At 41.3% G+C, this 18,664-nt stretch overlaps 1 protein-coding gene across 1 annotated transcript in view; it reads right to left on the bottom strand.

The window, feature by feature from the left end:
• The window catches only part of CXHXorf58 (chromosome X CXorf58 homolog), a 32,090-nt gene extending 13,748 nt beyond the window's left edge, over positions 1-18,342 (bottom strand). The window contains exons 1-5 of the mRNA XM_075538301.1: positions 18,249-18,342; positions 17,448-17,568; positions 13,822-13,921; positions 11,724-11,818; positions 11,216-11,327 (exon numbers count right to left, since the gene is read on the bottom strand). Of these exons, the coding sequence (XP_075394416.1) occupies positions 11,216-11,327; positions 11,724-11,818; positions 13,822-13,921; positions 17,448-17,568; positions 18,249-18,342 (522 nt within the window). The remainder of the gene's footprint in view (positions 1-11,215; positions 11,328-11,723; positions 11,819-13,821; positions 13,922-17,447; positions 17,569-18,248) is intronic.
• Between the last annotated feature and the right edge of the window lie 322 nt (positions 18,343-18,664).

Below are 18,664 nucleotides of genomic sequence, written 5' to 3'. Positions count from 1 at the left end.
ACACAGGGAATCCAGGACCGATGATCCCTTCAGGACCAGTGAGTGGTGAGAGTGGCGATACCGGGAGGGTAGAGGGAGGGTGGGGTGGAAAGGGGGAGCCAATTATAGGGATCTACATATAACCTCTTTCCTGGGGAATGGACAACAGAGAAGTGGGTGAAGGGAGACATCGGACAGTGTAAGATATGACAAAATAATATATTCCTTTTTCCTAGCTGATTGCTCTTGCATAATATTTACAAAGAGAAGATTATATGGAGATTTTTAAACCACTTAAAATGTGTTAACTAACTAAAGCTATGTCTGCATGGTTTTAAAATGATGTAGAGGAACAAACAACTGAGTCTATAACTCTGGTGTTATTTTCCAAAAAAAAAAAAAACAACAACGATGATGAAGAAGTCTGTAATGGTATTTGTATTGTCAATGCAGAGAAAAATTATCTGGTGATTGAATGGGTTGCCCTAGGAACTGCAGTGAAAGGTGTTAGTGGACTGTTTTTTGTGTTAGTTAATACAATGGCCTTAAATGAAAACAGATGGGAAGTCTCTATGAGGTTTCACATTGCTTAGGCCTTCCTTTTCTTCTGATTTCATTCTCAGTAACCAGAGTATCAAAAAAAAAAAAAAAAAGGTCGTTTGTTTTCCCTTCTTCTGCCAAATGTCAATATCTTTCACTTAAGGAAAGCACCCGAGAGGGCATAGCTGGGAGCATCACAGTAACACAAAAGGCTTTAAATCACTTCTTTCTAGTTCAGTCACAGCCGAAGGAGCAAACTCTGAATAGACTGAAATTTGTAAAATGTGTGTGAACCAGAACGATAACCTCATTGCCATTGAGTCCATGCCGACTCACAGCGACCCTAGTAGGACAGTGTAGAACTGCCATTGTGGGTTTCTGAGACTACCTATGGGAGTAGAAAGCCTCATCTGTCTCCTGAGGAGCTGCTGGTGGTTTTGAACTGCTGATCTTGTGGTTAGCAGCCTAATACTCAATCATCAGGGCTCCTGAATGATAACCAGAACAGAAAACGTCTGGGTTGATGAGCTACTAGAAACTTAGATTCCTTTTTAGAAAACAAGTGTGAGTGGTGGTGGTGGTGGTGGGGTAGGTTGCATAGCAACTAAATCTCTTGGCTGGTGGAGTCAGAACAACAGTGCCCCAACTCAAAGCTGTTGTTTTGAATCTGTATCACTCTCCACAGTCTGGGCAAGAATTTAACCTCCCACATCAGGCTCCTGGGAGGGCATAATGGGCCTCTTCTAAGTCTCCCATCCCAGGGCTTCAACTTGTAATTTTTCCCATTCCAGTTATCATTCTGCTTCACCTAAATTTAAAAAAGGCTCTATTCCAATTTTGCTTTATTGGCTATGACTGAGCTGTTCAAACCTCTGCTTAAATCCTGTCTGGCTCTATTTGCTGCATGTCCTTCCACATATACCTATCCTGCGCTAAGAGCTGTATTAAGATTCAGTACAGGCAATCCCTAGGATATGAGCAAGATTTGTTCCCGAGTCTTTAAGAATTTGTAGATAAGTTGGAACAGGTGCATACACTTTTTGTTTTGGCTTTAGGGCCTAGGTGCCCAAACTTGGCTAATCATTGGCATCACTTGGGGATCTGGTGAAACTATAGATCCCTGGGCTCCGCTCCCTAGAGATTCTGATTCACTAGGTTGCAAATGGAGCTCAGGGGTCTGTTGTTTAGCCAGATCCCCCAGTGATTCCAATCTAGGCCTTAGGGCAAGCAAAGACTAGAAGACTTTTCAATGATTTAAAAGCTGCAAGTGAAGGTGATTGTGATGAAGTATTTCTTGCTAGTAGGATTGGGTTCAGCCATTTCAAAGCGAGGACTGCTTTACCTAACACAGCAGGGCAAGTATGAGGCGTTATTCTGCAGTTGGACATAACCTAGGGCTGCCCGAAGAGACTTAACTAGTCCCCACCCTCTTTACCGCTCCTTGTAAGTATGTGCTGACTCCTAGACGCATATTTATATATGTATCTGTGCTTCTGGCTTATGTGGAGGCAGTGTCTGGCATAGATGAAAATTTTACTGTCTTTTGATTCTAGATTTTTCTTTTTCCTCCACTGTTCAGACTGTGGTATTCATGAAATTATGGGAACTCTGCATTCTAATGCTGCTATAAGGACACAGAAGAGTACTTGCTTGAGACAGGGTTGAAATTTAGAATCTCTGTTCTTAACACACAGTACCACTGAATGCCTTAATGTATTTTCTCTTCTGATTATCACTTTTGTTATTCAGAATATTTCTATATACTTTTTTTATCTCAAAGATGACAAAGAGGTGAACGGAGAAAAGAAGAAACTATCTCAATGGTTGTAGTTTTATTTCAAATACAGTAATTGGAGGGACAGAGCCAGCTAAGCGTGGCACGGTGTTAGTGGTGGTAGGAACTTCTGACTCAGAGGAACCCTCACAACCCTTTCTTATATTCGAGTCCCATTGTTGGAGCCACTGTGTCTTCCTTTGGAAGATAGGTTTTGCTTTCTGTTTCATTCATTAAGAGCCCCGCTGGCATGGGAGGGGGGGTTGGTTGGACTGCTAACTGCAAGGTCAGCAGTTTGAAACCACCAGCTTCTCTGCCTCTGTAAATCTTCTGTAAAGAGTTAGTCTCAGCAACCCACTGAGGGCAAATCTACTCTGCTCTATAAGGTTGCTGTAAGTCAGAATCAACTCAATAGCCGCGAGTTTGGTTTGAGGTTTTTTTTTTTCTCACTCATTTCTTTATACAGCAGGCATCTAAAGAAATGTATGAACCCACATTAAGCTTTCGTGCAGTTAATTTCTAGTGGGTTCTAGTGAACTCTCCCCACAGTGACACCAAAGGTAACAACAAGTAATTGTACACTCAACAGGTAGGAGAATGATGTAATTCCTGCTTTGGCAATGTCTTTGGGTATAACTAACTCTATTTTACTTTAGATCATGGTACTCGTGGTTTTTCTTTGCAGCTCCTCCCTACTCTACTCCACTCTGCCACCACCAATAATCTCCCCAAGGCTCTGACCTTATTTGTAAAATGGCTCAGCTATGAGGCTCAGTGGATCTACCCCATTCCAGTACCCAAGCCAAAGAAAAACATGCCTGACAGAATCGGGCAATCTCTATGGCCACGTGTGAGAGGGTTGTGAACAAGTTTGCCCTCCAGTGGCCTGTAGGTATCCCTTTCCCAGGACATCAGCCAGGTACGGTGAGATTCAGGAAAGCCCTCCCGAGTAAACAAGAATGGATGAGAAAGAAGAGCCCAGCACCAGGAGAAAGGAAAGGGCAGGATACGAGTCAGTCAGATGAGGGGGTTCAAGAGGCAGGTTACCTTTTTGGTGAAGGATTCAAAGGGTCAAAGATGGGCATCTCTAATTCTGATACCACCCTGATACCCAGACTCACTTGGCCTAGACAGCCTCATAGCCCTAGAGACACACTTGGACTTGTAAAGTTATTCTAATATCTCAAAGCACTTGCCATCCCCCTTTATGAAGCTAGTAATAACTGGTATTCCCGCAATGGAACAGTTTCTTGGCTTGGAAGAGTTCCATTAGGTAAATGTTAAGAATAAATGAAACCACCATAATGTTTCCGCCTGTAAATGTAAGCCCCGCCCCCAATGAAAATCTCACTGCCATTGAGTCAAGTCTGACTCACAGCGACCCCATAAGACAGAGTAGAAGTGCTCCAAAGGGTTTCTGTGGCCATATGTTTTTACAAGAGTAGAAAGCCTCATCTTTCTCTTATGGGGTGGCTCATGGGTTTGCACTGCAGACCTTGTAGTTAGCAACCCAATTCATAATTCTAAAGTGGAAACAGATGAGTATTCAAGTCTGTTGTGCTTTAACAAGCCTCTCCAAATTCCAGCTTCCTCATAGACAAAATGGGAGTGTATGTGTATGCATATATAAACACATACATATATGGAGAGGGACAGAACATGACCTCACTGGTTCTGTTTCTTTAGAGAACCCTAAGATAGCCAGGTATATGCCCAACAGAACTGAAGGCATCCATCTATACAACAACGTGGACAGAAATGTTCTGAGCAGTATTACTCATAATAGGCAAAAATAGAAGCAACTCAAATATCTATCAACTGATAATCAGATAAAGAAAATGGGTATATAAACTAGGGAATAAGAAGGAATTGAGTACTGATATATGTGACGACATACCTAACCCTTGAAAACATATGTTGAGTGGAAGGCATCACATACAAAAGGCCACATATTGTATGACTGTTTAGAAGAACAAGTCCAGAAAAGGCAGATCTAGACACAAAAAGTAGATTCGAGTTTGTCAAGGGCTGAGGGTCGTAGGGAGGAAGTGGGGAATTTCCAAAAAATGCATATGGAGTTACTTTGGGAGTGATGAAAATGTGGTGGAATTAGAGATTGGTGATTGATGTATATTATTAGTGATAGAGAGAGAGAGAGCCCTGGTGGCATGGTGGGCTATGCATTGAGCTGCTAAACACAAGGCCAGCAGTTTGAACCCACCAGTTGACCTGTGGAAGAACAATGAGGCTGTTTGCTATTGTAAAAATTTTAAGTCTTGGAAAGACATAGGGCAGTTCTACTCTGTCCTATGGAGTTGCTGAGTTGAAATCAAACAGTGGCAGTGAGTTTAATTTTTGAATCAAGAATGATGTATAGCCTTGTGACTAAGCAAAAAAATATTGAATTACATATTTTTAAAGGGTGATGCATATGGTAATATGAATTATATCTCAATAAAATGTTTTCAAAATGTAGAGAACATTTTAGACTCGGGCCACTGTGAGTTAGGATTGACTCATGGGCAGTGGGTTTGGGTTTGACCATATACACGCACTCATGAAATAGTCATCATACAACCAAAATAACAAACCACACCCCCCAAACTCCTCTGGGCCTTACAGAGTACTTCCCTTCCTCGCCATTGATCTGCCTAGATCAGTGTATTCTAGAATTTTATACAAGTGGAGTCATGCAGTATTCCTTTTCTTTTGACTTCTTTCACTCATTCGGCATCATTCTTTTGGGAGGCGTCCATGCTGTGTGTACTGATGGTCTGTTCTCTCCTGTTGCTGAATAATTTTCATCTACCGAGGGACATTTGGGTTATTTCCACTTTGGAGCTATTACAAACAAAGCTGCAGCCAACATTCATACACAGGACTTCATATCACGTCTCTCCAGTAAACACTGAGCAGTGGACTGGACAAGTCTTCTGGAAGATGTGTCTTTAACACTTAAAGGAACTCCCAGAGTATTTTCTGGAGAGCTTATGCCATTCTCCATTCCCACCAGTAGTACGTGTGCATCTACTTAATTGTAGCCATTCCAGCGAGTGTGTCATGGCGTCTCATTTTGGATTTAATTTGTATTTCCTAAATGTTTAATGATGTCGAGCACTTTCCTGTCTTATTTGCCATCTGTATATCTTCTTTGGTCTGTTCAGATCTTGTTATCCAGTTTCTAACATTGAGTTTCTAATTATTGAATTGTAAGAGCCCCTGATATATTCTAGATACATATCCATTGCCAGATAAGTTTTGCAAAGATTGTTTACCAATTGGGGGGCTTACTTTTTTATTTTGAGAAGTGTCTTTAGAACAAATGTTCTTTGTTTTGATGATGTCCAATTTGGTTTAACCTTTTTATATTTCCTGCCTTTGGTGTCTGGTTTAAGCAATCTCTGCCAAATCCAAACCACTAAGGTTTTCTCTTTTGTTTTTTCCCCCTGGAGTTTCATCAGTTCAGACCTTACATTTAGGCCTATGACTCATTTTTAGGTTAGCTTTTTGTATGTGGTGTACATAAGGGTCATTGTTCTTTTATGGGGGGGCAGGGTGACATGTCCAGCCAATTACTTTAGCATCATTTGAACTGCCTTTGGACCCTTTGACAAAAATCAACTGACGATTATGGGTCTATTTCTGAATCCTCTGTGCTATTGATCTGTAGGTCAATCTTTATCCCTTTACTGCAGTCTTTTTATAGCTTTGTAATAAGTCATGACATCAAGCAGGGAAAAGTCTTCAGTTTTGTTCTTCAGAGTTGCTAATGCTATTCTACATCTTTTCGCTTATGAAATGTGGATGGAAAATAATAAGGAAAGAAAATCTGGAATGGAAGTATGAACAAGGGAAAAGATAGTATAACAACAAACATCTGTGAGCTTAGATTAAACATCTGAATGGGCCACAATGGACTCATCTTTCACATGAGTCAGTACCCTTAGGAAAAACCAGTAAACTTAGAGAGGTGGATTGGTTGGGAAAAGTCATGCTATCTACATGCAAAAGAAACTGAGTACATCTAAAAGGAAAAAAGTAGACCCTAGGTGGCACAAATGTTAACCTGCTTGACAGTTCAAGTCTACTCACAGGCACCTTGCAAGAAAGGCCTGGCGTACATATGAGGGCTGGAGGTACAGGGAATCCAGGGTGGATGATACCTTCAGGACCAAGGGTGTGAGGGACGATGCTGGGAGAGTGGAGGGTGAGTGGGTTGGAAAGGGGGAACTGATTACAAGGATCCACATGTGACCTCTTCCCTGGGAGAGGGACAGCAGAGAAGGGGGGAAGGGAGACTCCGGATAGGGCAAGATATGACAAAGTAACGAGGTATAAATTACCAAGGGCACATGAGGGAGGGGGAAAGGGGAGGGAGGGGGAAAAAAAGAGGACCTGATGCAAGGGGCTTAAGTGGAGAGCAAATGCCTTGAGAATGATTGGGGCAGGGAATTTATGGATGTGCTTTATACAATTGATGTATGTATATGTATGGATGGTGATAAGAGTTGTATGAGTCCCTAATAAAATGTAAAAAAAGAAAAGAGGAGAAAAAAATGATTAGGGCAAAAACTGTACAGATGTGCTTTATACAATTGATGTATGTATATGTATGAACTGTGATAAGAATTGTATGAGCCCCTAATAAATTGTTAAAATAAAAAAAAAGATTACACTCTTAAAAAAAAAAGAAAGAAAGGCCTGGCAAGCAACTTGCAACAAAAACGTTTCCATTAGAAACCTTGTGGAACAAAGTTCAACTTTGACATACTTGGGCCACCATTAGCTGAAACGAACTCAACAGCAACTGATTTTATAAGGGGGAAAATTCTACCTTTAAACGTTTTCCATCAAATATTGTTATGACATTTAAAATAAATTGTTTTCACATTTAAAATAAAAGTTTTCTATCAACTAGGAGTCTGTTTCCAGAATTTAGTTCTTTTCCTTTAAATGATATTCTGCTGTTGTTGAGAGTATACAGAGAAAAACATGTCTCAACTAACCATTCTGCATGTGTGAGTTTATACATGACACCAATTTTTGGGTGTCACAGAATTTTCACTGGTTTTAGTATACACAATGATTTCAATCACTACTGCTAAGGTTTTTCACTTGGTCAAGCCTGAGACTAGCAGGGACTGGCAGGTGCAGATCCAAGGAGCATTTCTGTTCTTGAGGCAAACCCCATTACATAACCTCAAAAAAGATGTTAAGTGATGATCTTTCCTGAAACATTATGTTTATTCTGTAGATGAATGTGGAGTTAATTTATCCCATAAATATAGGGTAAACATACACTTTCACATTTGAAGCCAGTCTCTACAAATTACGGAATATTAATGTTTCTGAAATACATTCCACAATGAACACCCACAGTCAACCTGCTACACTTATAACAAAGAGAGAGATTTTCTGATACTGTCCAAGAACCCAGCCCCATGTCCTTTTCTGGTATTCTTCAGAGTCAATGTGACACATGGAGGATCTGATCAGGAAACACCCGGGTGTTTCTTGCATACCAGCAGCCCCTAGGAAATTATTGTGAATGCAGAATCTCAGGCCCCATCTCAGATTGACTGGAGCCCAAACTACATGTTTATAAGCGCTCCAGGTGACTCCTATGCTATAGATACAATGAGGTGAATGTGAAACTTGCTTGGGAGCTCAGGGAAAGGGAGTTTATACCCCAAACCAAAACCCACTGCCATCAAATTGCTTCCAGCTCACAGCAACCCTATGGGACAGACTAGAACTGCCCTTGTGGGCTTGGGAGGTAAATCTTTACGGTAGTGGAAAGCTTTATCTTTCTCCCACAGAGCAGATTTGAACTACTTGACCTTGTGCTAAGCAGCCCAATGTGTAACCCACTATGCCACTAGGGATTCTGAATACACACCCACACACAACCAAAGTTCTCATAGAGGGACCAATAAGCAACATAATGATTAATGAAGGAGAGACTGAAGTTAAGGATTTCATTTTACTTGTATCCACAAGTAATGCCCATGGAATCAGCAGTAAAGAAATCAAACCACATATTGCATTGGGCAAGTCTGCTGCACCAGCCTCTTTAAAGTATTCAAAAGCAAAGATGTCACTTTGATAACTAAGATGAGCCATGGTATTTTCAATAGCCTCACATGCATGTGAGAACTGGAAAATGACTAGGAAGACCAGAGATGAGTTGATGCCTTTGAATTATGGCATTAGGGAAGAGTATATTCATACCATAGACTGCAAGAAGAATGAACACCTGTCTTGGGAGAAGTATACCCAGTGCTCCTTAGAAGTGAGGATAGTGAGACTTCGTCTCACATACTTGGAATGCATTATCAGGAAGAATGAGGCCCTGTTAAAGTAGAGTCACTGAAAGAAAGGGTGACCTTCAAGGAGATGGATTGACACAGTGACTGCAACAACAGGTGCAAGCATAGTACCATTGTGAAGATGGCTCTGTTGTACATAGGGTCATTGAATCAGAACAAATTCAATGACACCTAATAACGATGTGTGTATGTGTTCTGTAATTTGGGTTAAACAATTTAAACATGTTCAGTGCTTAGCGCAACAATTTTTTTTCTAAATATGCTACAGAATCAAAGAAATAATGACAAAATTTCATTAAAACAAATAGCATCAAATGTTCTGCCTAAGTAAAAACAACAACAAAAAACCCTAGCTAAAAAGATGAAAAGTTTCAGTAATTTCTCTCGGTTACATTGCCCTTGATCAAGCCCTACCTGGCCTCTCACACCCTCCTTGCCACTAATTTTGGATCACTTGTTGCTCCCTTGTCCTTGGGTTGGTCAACACAACCTCCTTTCCTCCACCTCCCCCTCTCCCATGTCCTCCCGGAACCATCGATCCTGCTGTTTTCTCCTCCAGACTGTTCATCCAACCTATCTTATCTAGATAGCTCTGTAGAGTTAATAATATGCACAAAAAACAAGGCATAGCTAGACAAAATGACAAAAGAGAACACAATGATGACAACCAAAAATAACCAATGACCAAGAAAAGCAAATTAATTTTTTTAATGAAAGAAAAACCTATGAATAGATCAAGGTCTGTTTTTTGACCTCTAGGCGTGTCTTCCAGTCAATTCCAATGGGGCGCCATGCTCTGGCCCCAAAGTCTATCCTTTGCACTCCCTCGGGAGCTCCCTGCTCTGCTCCCCTCATTGCTCTGCTGCACGCCCTTAGTGTTTTGCCTCGGTGTGATGGGGTGAGACCAGGCCAATCCTGACACTGAGTCTCCACTGTTGTCCCCCATAGGATCACAGGAGGCAAAGGGCATTTGTAGAGGTCTAAATAAGGCACGCACATATATAAATATATTTATATAGGATGGTAGGGAAATAGATCTGTGTGCATATATTTATAGGTTTAGTATTAAAGCAGCAGATGGACATTGGGTCTCCAACTCAAGTACTTAATTCAAGAACACTTTGCTCTATTAAATTGGTAGTCCATGATGCACACTTTCCCGACATGATCGCTGAAGACAAATGTGTGCATAAGCAATAGTGATGAAGAAAGCTGATGGTGCCCAGCTATCAAAAGATGATAGTGTCTGGGGTTTTAAAGGCTTGCAGGTAAAAAAGGAGGCATCTAGCTCAGAAGCAACAAAGCCCACATGGAAGAAGCACACCAGCCTGTGTGACCACAAGGTGTAGAAGGAACCAGGTATCAGGCTTCAAAGAACAAAAAATTTTATCAGTGTGTGCCCACCTTCCCGATATGATCACTGAAGACAAATGTGTGCATAAGCAAATGTGGTGAAAAAAGCTGATGGTGCTTGGCTATAGAAAGATATAGCCTCTGGGGTCTTGAAAGCTTGAAGGTGAACAAGTGGCTGTCTAGCTGAGAAGCAACAAAGCCCACATGGAAGAAGCACACCAACCTGTGTGACCAGGAGGTGTCGAAGAGATCAGTTATCATATTGTAAATGAGGGAAAGTGCAGAGTGGAGACCCAAAGCCCATCTGTAGGCAACTGGGCACCCCCTTACAGAAGGGTCTCGGGGAGGAGACGAGCCAGTCAGTGCAAAGTAGCAAAGATACATACATACAACTTTCCTCTAGTTCTTAAATGCTTCCTCCCCCGCCCCCACAGCTATCATGATCCCAATTCTACCTTACAAATCTGACTAGACCAGAGGGTGTACACTGGTACTGATAGGAACTGGGAACACAGGGGATCCAGGATGGATGATCCCTTCAGGACCAGTGGTGAGAATGGCAATACCGGGAGGGTGGAAGGAAGGTGGGGTAGAAAGGGGGAACCTATTACAAGGATCTACATATAACCTCCTCCCTGGGGGACGGAGAACAGAAAAGTAGGTGAAGGGAGATGTCGGATAGTGTAAGATATGACAAAATAATAATTATAAATTATGAAGGGTTTATGAGAGAGGGGAAGCAAGGAGGGAGGGGGAAATGAGGAGCTGATATCAAGGGCTCAAGTAGAAAGCAAATGTTTTGAGAATGATGATGGCAGCAAATGTACAAATGTGCTGGACACAATGGATGTATATATGGATTGTGATAAGAGTTGTACGAGCCCCAAATAAAATGATTAAAAAAACTAAACAAAAGATAAAAGGACTCAGGCAAGTAAGCGACTTTGAGTCCATTGTTAACAAACCCAAACTTTAATGCAAAGGAAATGAATGGACATTTTCTAGGACCTTATTTTATACTTCATAGTATATATTACTATATTGCTTCTTTTATAAGCAATTCACTAAACACTTTTTAGCTAATAAATAGAGACATTGGATATGCAGTATTTGTTTAAATGCATTATCTGCCTGATGTGCTGATTAATGGTGAAATAACTTAGACCGTATACTTTGGATGCAATTCAGATACCACAAAGATGGGAAAAGTTAACCTAAGGCATATAACATGAAACATCACCTCACTTGATGCTTTCATTATAGTTTTTCCGCTAATATACTTGTAACCATGGCCTTCGTTTTGAAGAAAAATTTTAAAAACAATGAAAGGTGGAAATTTCTCACCACTAAATCTGAAAGAAAGACCAAAAATTAGTCATTTAGAATCAGACTTTTAGGTTTCTCTTACGGACGTATATCCTTTCTGAAATGCAGAGTAAAAGGCAAGACCATTGATATTCTCAGAGCCATGCCTAAGAACATGAAGACCGGGTAGTGACATGGACTACCCAAGCTGAGGGTCCCTCACTTTAGTACACTCACATATGTGTCAGATTGGACTGATCATGAGTAAGGAGAGCTACTCTCAAAGCAACTTTTGGTAGAAGTCATATCTGTTTATTCAAATAAATAAAAACAACAGTCCCACATTTGCTCTGTAATTATGTCCTGAGAAATTAGGAGATAAAACCCTCCCAAAAATCTTTATGATTTCTTGATATGAACTTTCCCCAAATCAATCAACATACCTGAATCTGACCCTAGACTTCATAGTAGGATCTTTCATCAGCTCAGCTTCTGAGGGGCTTACCTTCCTTAATATTTCATAGGTCGCGAAAGATCCCTGAAAAAGACGGTAGTGTAGTTAACACAGAGCAGTACCCTGCGCAGACACAATTTACTGATGAGGACAGAGGCAGTGTGGTAAAGAGCACAGTACAATTGCCCTTGGAGTCCTAAAGACCTGGATTCTAGTCTTTTTTTTTAAATCATTTCATTGGGGCTCATATGGATTCTAGTCTCAACTGTCACTTCTACCCACATAGCCTTGAGTCATCACCTTCATCTTGTTAGCCTCCAAAGTTCGGCTATGTGTCCTTCCTGGAGATCCCAAGCACTGTTCTTTCCCAATGATAACATGCCTCACAATGCATGTAGTTATCTATAGACTTGTCGGGAGCCCTGGTGGCATAGTAGCTAAGTGTTGCGTTGCTAACCACAAGATCAACAGTTTGAACCCACTACCGGCTCTCTGCAAGAAAGACAGGGCTTCCTTCTGTCAAGAACTACAGTCTCAGAATCCCACAGGGCCAGTTCTAGCCTATAGGGTCATTGTGAGTCAGAACTGACTCGATGGCAGTGAGTTTGGTTTGTGTTTTGGTAGACTTGTCTGACTCTCCTATTGGGCTGTACACTCTGTGAACACAGACACAGTGCCTTTCTTGTTGGCTGTGGATTCCTAGAATCCTGTTCAGTGCCTGGGGCACAGCAGGTGCTTGACATGGAATGAATCGCTGTAAAATGGGGCTGATAAAGTAATGCTACTAGTTTTGAAGTACCTTTTTGCATGAGAGATCTGTTAGGGGCCTTCTAAACATGACCTTGTTTGCTGCTACAACTCCGCAGGATAATTACAATATTATCTATTGTTCCCATCCTACAAATAAAAATGCGGAGGCTTGGAGAGTTACAGTAACCTATCCAAAAGGCATACAGGGAGCAGATGAGGCGAGTGAGGATTCAAACTAAGATTTGTTTGACTCAAAGTATCTCTCTGCCTGGCTTTTGCGCTTATGACAATCACATAAAAACTACACTATGAGGCTTTTAAACTGAGCATGCATTCTCAGTGTAATGTAGTAATATGAAGTGTTAGTATAACAGATGAAGGGAGAATTTCTTTATGCTACTAAAAAATTCTAAGCCATCCAATTACACGGGTCTTGTGGTAATGAGGTATAAGTCTCACGTGGGAAGACAATGGACATTAGATCTGAAATGTCAGTAGTTTACTGGGGCGAGTTTTCTCTCAGGCATTCTGCATGTAACATCCAAAATAGGTCTGTGGATCAGAAGGTGAAGTGTACACATCACTGAGTATTCCTGGATTTCCAGAGTTGTTAAAAATTCCCTTAATGTGACTCACTAATCATAGACTACTAGCATTATGGGTCATTTTTAGGAGTACATTTGCTATTCTATCGAGGAAAGCTTAATGCTCAGCTGGGGTTGCCAGACAGTCTTTCTGGAGGTGGTTTTTCTGGAGGTGGGGGCATGTAAAACATTTTCCTCACTCAAATATCATCATGTTCATATATTTCTACACTTGTCTTTTTTCAGCAAGGAAATAACTTGACTATCTTTCTATTACACTGCTTATAGCTATAAAAACACCAGCATTTATTGAACCAATATCCTCTCGGTGGGCTTCATATAGTTTAATTTTGGGGGGAGCATTTACACATGTTGTAATGAAATTGTACATATATTGTAGAATGGATTCTTAGAAGTGAAATGGCTGGGTGAAAGGTACAGGTACTTTTAATTCAGATTTTTTTTTAATCATAAGATCACTGTCTCCCACATTTGCGTAAAGAATCAAATTGTTTTAAAAAGAACCACCCAGCATATGATTTTCAAAAGTGAAATAATAGTCATCACATGTTAAAAATAGATCCAGAAATACTCATTTATGGTTAACAAAAGAAACAGTCCCAGAACCCCATGCTATATTAGGTTTACAGAGAAGAGATAAGGAAGGTGATGTATTCTGTTTTCAATTAACCCGACTGTTTTGCTTGATAATTAATTAAATTTATCAGAGAAAACAAAAAGCAGAATATGTACCGCTGCACAAATTGTGTGTTTTAGAAGCTGGAACATTCTTTTGTTCATGTGACACAACCATGCACGCTGTATTTTTTTAGCAGCAAAATCGTTTACAGTTCTGAAGGAGAAAACAAGAGGTTATGATTTATGAAGTAATTCTTTTTCCTAAAATCCTAGGGGTTACATTTGCTACACTTTGCCATCCGTGATTCGAAGACCGACCTACTGCAAAATAGTGGGATGTGGTGACGGGAACTGGTCACCTGCAGAATTGAAGTAGGATGAAAGGAGCCCTGGTGGCGCAGTGGTTAACCACTTGGTTGTTCAGACCCACCCCAGCTGCACCATGGGAAATGTGGCAGTTGGCTTCCATAGAGTACAGCCTTAGAAACAGTTCTATGCTGTCTGAAAGGGCTGCTAACAGTCAGATCTGACTCACTGGCAGTGGGTTTGGTCTCAGTCAGAACAGGGATATGAAATACTCTAGAATATTCCTCTTGAGATTAGATAGACTCAACTTGACCAAGACGTTACCATCAGAAGGCATGGTATAAACAAAAAATGTTAGGTAAACCTCCATGTAGACTGTAGGGTCAGCCCCAACACAAGACACGATGTTCCTTTACTGACCCACAGTGCTTTGGTGGGCAGCAATGGAGACACAGTGCGGGGATTGTGCCCATTCAGATCCCTCCACACCAGGGTATAACACGAAGGGAACACAACAAAGCAGCAAGGGGGAACAAAGCAACAAAGTCCCCGAGGAATTCTGAGAATAGACTTCAGACTTGGCGGGCAGGGTTTGGCACTGCATTAGACCTGATCAGAAATAATTTATAAGGGTCAGCAGACAGACCTGGAACTATTCATAGGTGATTTCCCCCCTCTTTTTAACCCCATGTCTGCCTATATAAGATAGGCAGGATAAACAATCCCCAGGGGAAAACAACGGGACTGACGGTTCCAGGGGGACGCGAGAGGAGGAGGTGGGGGAAAAGGAGGTGGGAGCCAACAAATCCAGGGACAAGGGAACAAGAGATTTAAAATCGATGGCCAGGAGGGCATAGAATGCCTGGTGGGGTTCAATCAAGTGTAATATCACTGAGAGGAAGTACAGAAGGTCAAACATGATGTAGGACAGGAGGAAAGTAAAAGGAAATAAAGGACTAGGAAGCAAAAAACATGTATAGAGGTATAAACATAGACATGTATGTATGTCATTATATTAATATATAATGATAAGGATATAAGTCTGTACATATGTTTATAGGTGAAGTATTAAGGAGGCAGATGGACATTGGGTCTCTACTCAAGTCCCCCCTCAACACAAGGACGCTTTGTTCTAATAACCTGGCATTCTGTGATGATAACCTTCCCAACATGATTACTGAAGACAAAATGGGTGCATAAGTTAATGTGAAGAATGCTGATGTTGCCCAGCTATTACAACATAATAGTGTCTGGGGTCTCAAAGGTTTGAAGTTAAACAAGCGGCCTTCTAGTAGCGAAACAACAAAGCCCACATGGAAGAAGCACACCAACCCGTGTGATCATGAGATATCGATGGGATCAGGTATCAGAAGACCCAAAACAAACAACCATTTTGAAGTGAACAAGGTAGATCAGAATGGAGACCTAAAGCCCATCCATAGACAATTGGACACCCCCTCACAGAAGGGTCACAAGGAAGGGATGAGCCAGCCAGGCTACAGTATAGCACTGCCAAAACATACAACATTCCTCTAGTTTTTTTAATGCTTCCTCCCCCCACCCCAACTATCATGACCCCAGGTCTATCTTACAAATCTGGCTAGACCAGAGCATGTATACTGGTACAGATAAGAGCTCTCGACACATAATATCCAGGACAGATAACCCCCTCAGGACCAAAAATGAGAGTAGCGATGCCATGAGGATAAGGAGAAGGTGGGGGGAGAAAGGGAGATACTATAGCAATGATCAACATTAACTCTCCCACCCTGGGCGGATGAACAACAGAAAAATGGGTGAAGGGAGACAGATGGTATAAAATATGAAAATAAAAGTAATTTATAAATTATCAAGGGTTCAAGATGGTAGGAGGGTGGAGAAGGGAGGGGAAAAAAGAGGAGCTGATACCAAGGGCTCAAGTAGAAAAAAATGTTTTGGAAATGATGGCAACATATGTACAAACATGCTTGATACAATTGATGTGATTGATAAGAGCCCCCAAGAAAATGATTTTTTAAAAATCAGGAAAAAGCCCCCAATAAAATGATTTAAAATGAAAAAGAAAGAAAAATCTCTATGACTGAAAATGATTCCAATCCTAGTTAGGCGTTAATAATAGTAGTTGCATCGGGTAAATCTGCTGCACAAAACCTCTTTAAAGTGCTGTAAAGCAAAGAGAGATTACTTTGAAGGCTAAGGTGCGCCTGACCCAAGCCATAGTATTTTCAATAGCTTCATATGGATGTGAAAGTTATATAAGGAAGACTAAAGAAGAGTTGATGGGCTTAAATTATGATATTGGCAAAGACAGACATTGATCCTGGAAGAAGTATAGCCAGAATGCTTCTTGGAGGCAAGGATGGCAAGCCTTGTCTTACTTATTTTGGACATGTTACAAGAGAAAAAGTCCCTAGAGAAGGACATCACGCTTGGCGAAGTAGAAGGGCTGCAGAAAAGGAAACCCGTCAACATGATGGACTGACACAGTGGCTACAACCATGGGCTCAGACATAAGGACAATTGTGAGGCTGGCGCATGACCAGGCAGTGTTTCCTTCTGTTGTGCAGAGGGCCACTGTGAGTCGGAACCCAGTCTATCGCACCTAACAACAACTCGTTAAAAACAAAACTCACTGCCATCAAGTCAATTCTGACTCATAATGACTCTACAAGAAGAAGAAATGCCTCTTTGGTTTTCTGAGGCTGTAACTCTAGAAGCAGAAAGTTTCCTCTTTCTCCCTTGGAGTAGCTGGTGGGTTTGAACTGCTGACACTGAAGTTAGGCACCCATCACATGAGCGACTATGCTACCAGGACTCTTGGAACTGGTTCAAGTGCTAGGAAAATGAAATGTGGAATAGTCTACATTACCACGGGCGCTCTTTTTCCCTGGAATTGATGCCCACACCCTTGAAAAAGAGCCTCCCTCCCTAAATCTTGGTCCAACCAGCCACTTGGCAGTTACATCAGTGAATTTATTCTACTTTTGATCATGTCTCAGCGCTGATAGGTTGCCATTACCCCTCACGAGGCTATGTGCAAAGAGGTCCTCCCGCATAATGCCACCAGTTTCTGGCAGAAAGCAGAGTATGGCATGGCGACTAGAACGGGCCTGAAGTATGGGAGCTGAGGTTGGAGTTCTAGTTGATGCCCTTCTTAAGCTGTGTAGCCTTCGGCAAGTCACTTAACCTTTTGCAGTTGCACTTATAAAATATAATAAAACTGCTTCACCAGGTTGTACTGGGATCAAAAAAAGATGCAGGTTAACATGCTTTGTAAATTATACAATCAGCATTATCTGATCTGAAAAAGCAATTTAAAAGCACAGTCACCTCTAATTTACAAAACAAGACATCTGAAATTCGACTGGGTAAATACTGCAGGGAAACTATCCAGCTGCAGAACATGACCCAAGGCAAAAAAGATGGGTACTTACTGAAATCTCACATGCTTCTGCTGCTTTTTCGGGTCTTTCTTAGAGCCGTGTGTATCTGATTTTGCAACACCAGTCACTGGTGTTTTTGAGGAAGGATTCATTTTCCTTCTGGTGAGGTACCCTGAAAGTACACAAATGAAGCCTTCAAGGTCACACCACTATTGGAACTAGACTCAAGTGCCATGTGACTGCTGGTTTAATTTCAGAATCCGTTAAAGAGGAAAGTCACACTGAGGTGCAATGGCGCTTACAGTCTACAGTCTTTGGTTACTAAAGATATTTATTGGTAGCTGCTATAGTTTATTGTGCCAGCCTGGCCGATAAACACAAGTAGAATTAACTGAAGGGCAGAGGGATAAATGGCTCGGTGAGCCTCACCTTGGTTGTTCTGTGCCTCAGTTTAAAGGGGTACATACCTGTGGGATGCCTAGCGTGTGGACTGTGTCACTGTAAGTTGAGGTCCCTTTAAGCCCACACGATTGGAATGTTCATCTCTGGAGCTGGGGACTGACAGTTGATGACAGTTGGGGACCAGCCTTGCTGTTTGCTGCCTGGGTATATATAGCCCAGCTCTCTGTACAGAAGGGGACTGGCAACTGGCAGCTCTCAAGCCTTGAAGGACTGCTAGTGTCTCACTGCTTTAGAATTTAACTGTTAATTTCTTGTATGATCTATCTGTATATAATTTAACAGTTTATTTCTTGAATTACATATATATCTTTATAAATATATTTATATATAATTACTAGCAATCTGGTTTGTCTCTCTAGAGAACCCTGTCCAATACAGTAGCCTTCTAACTGATTTTCCTGCCTCCGATCTTTTCCTCTTCCTCCTCCTCCTCAACTATGAATCTGGAATTAACTTGTTTACAGCAGGTATCCAACCTTACCATTCCCCGACTTAAAATCTCGCAGTGACACCTCATTCCCTTCAAGCAAAAGTCCAAACGTCTGAACATGGGGTCCAGTCTGATCATGACCTTTTAAATAATTTAATTAATCATTTTATTGGGGCTGGACTCTTACAAATTGTGCACCAATCCCCCGTTCAATAGTATTAAACACACCTGTACATATGCTACCATCAACATTTCCTAAATATTTTCTTTCTACTTGAGCCCTTGCTATCTGATCACAATCTTGTTCCATTCTCTTTTGAATTCAAAATACCAACTTTCATAAGCCTCCCATCCTCTCTGTACTCGGAAAGAACAA

The sequence above is a fragment of the Tenrec ecaudatus genome, chromosome X (assembly GCF_050624435.1).
Source record: "Tenrec ecaudatus isolate mTenEca1 chromosome X, mTenEca1.hap1, whole genome shotgun sequence".
Taxonomy (NCBI): Eukaryota; Metazoa; Chordata; class Mammalia; order Afrosoricida; family Tenrecidae; genus Tenrec; species Tenrec ecaudatus.
This window is presented reverse-complemented; position numbering and strand designations above follow the sequence as displayed.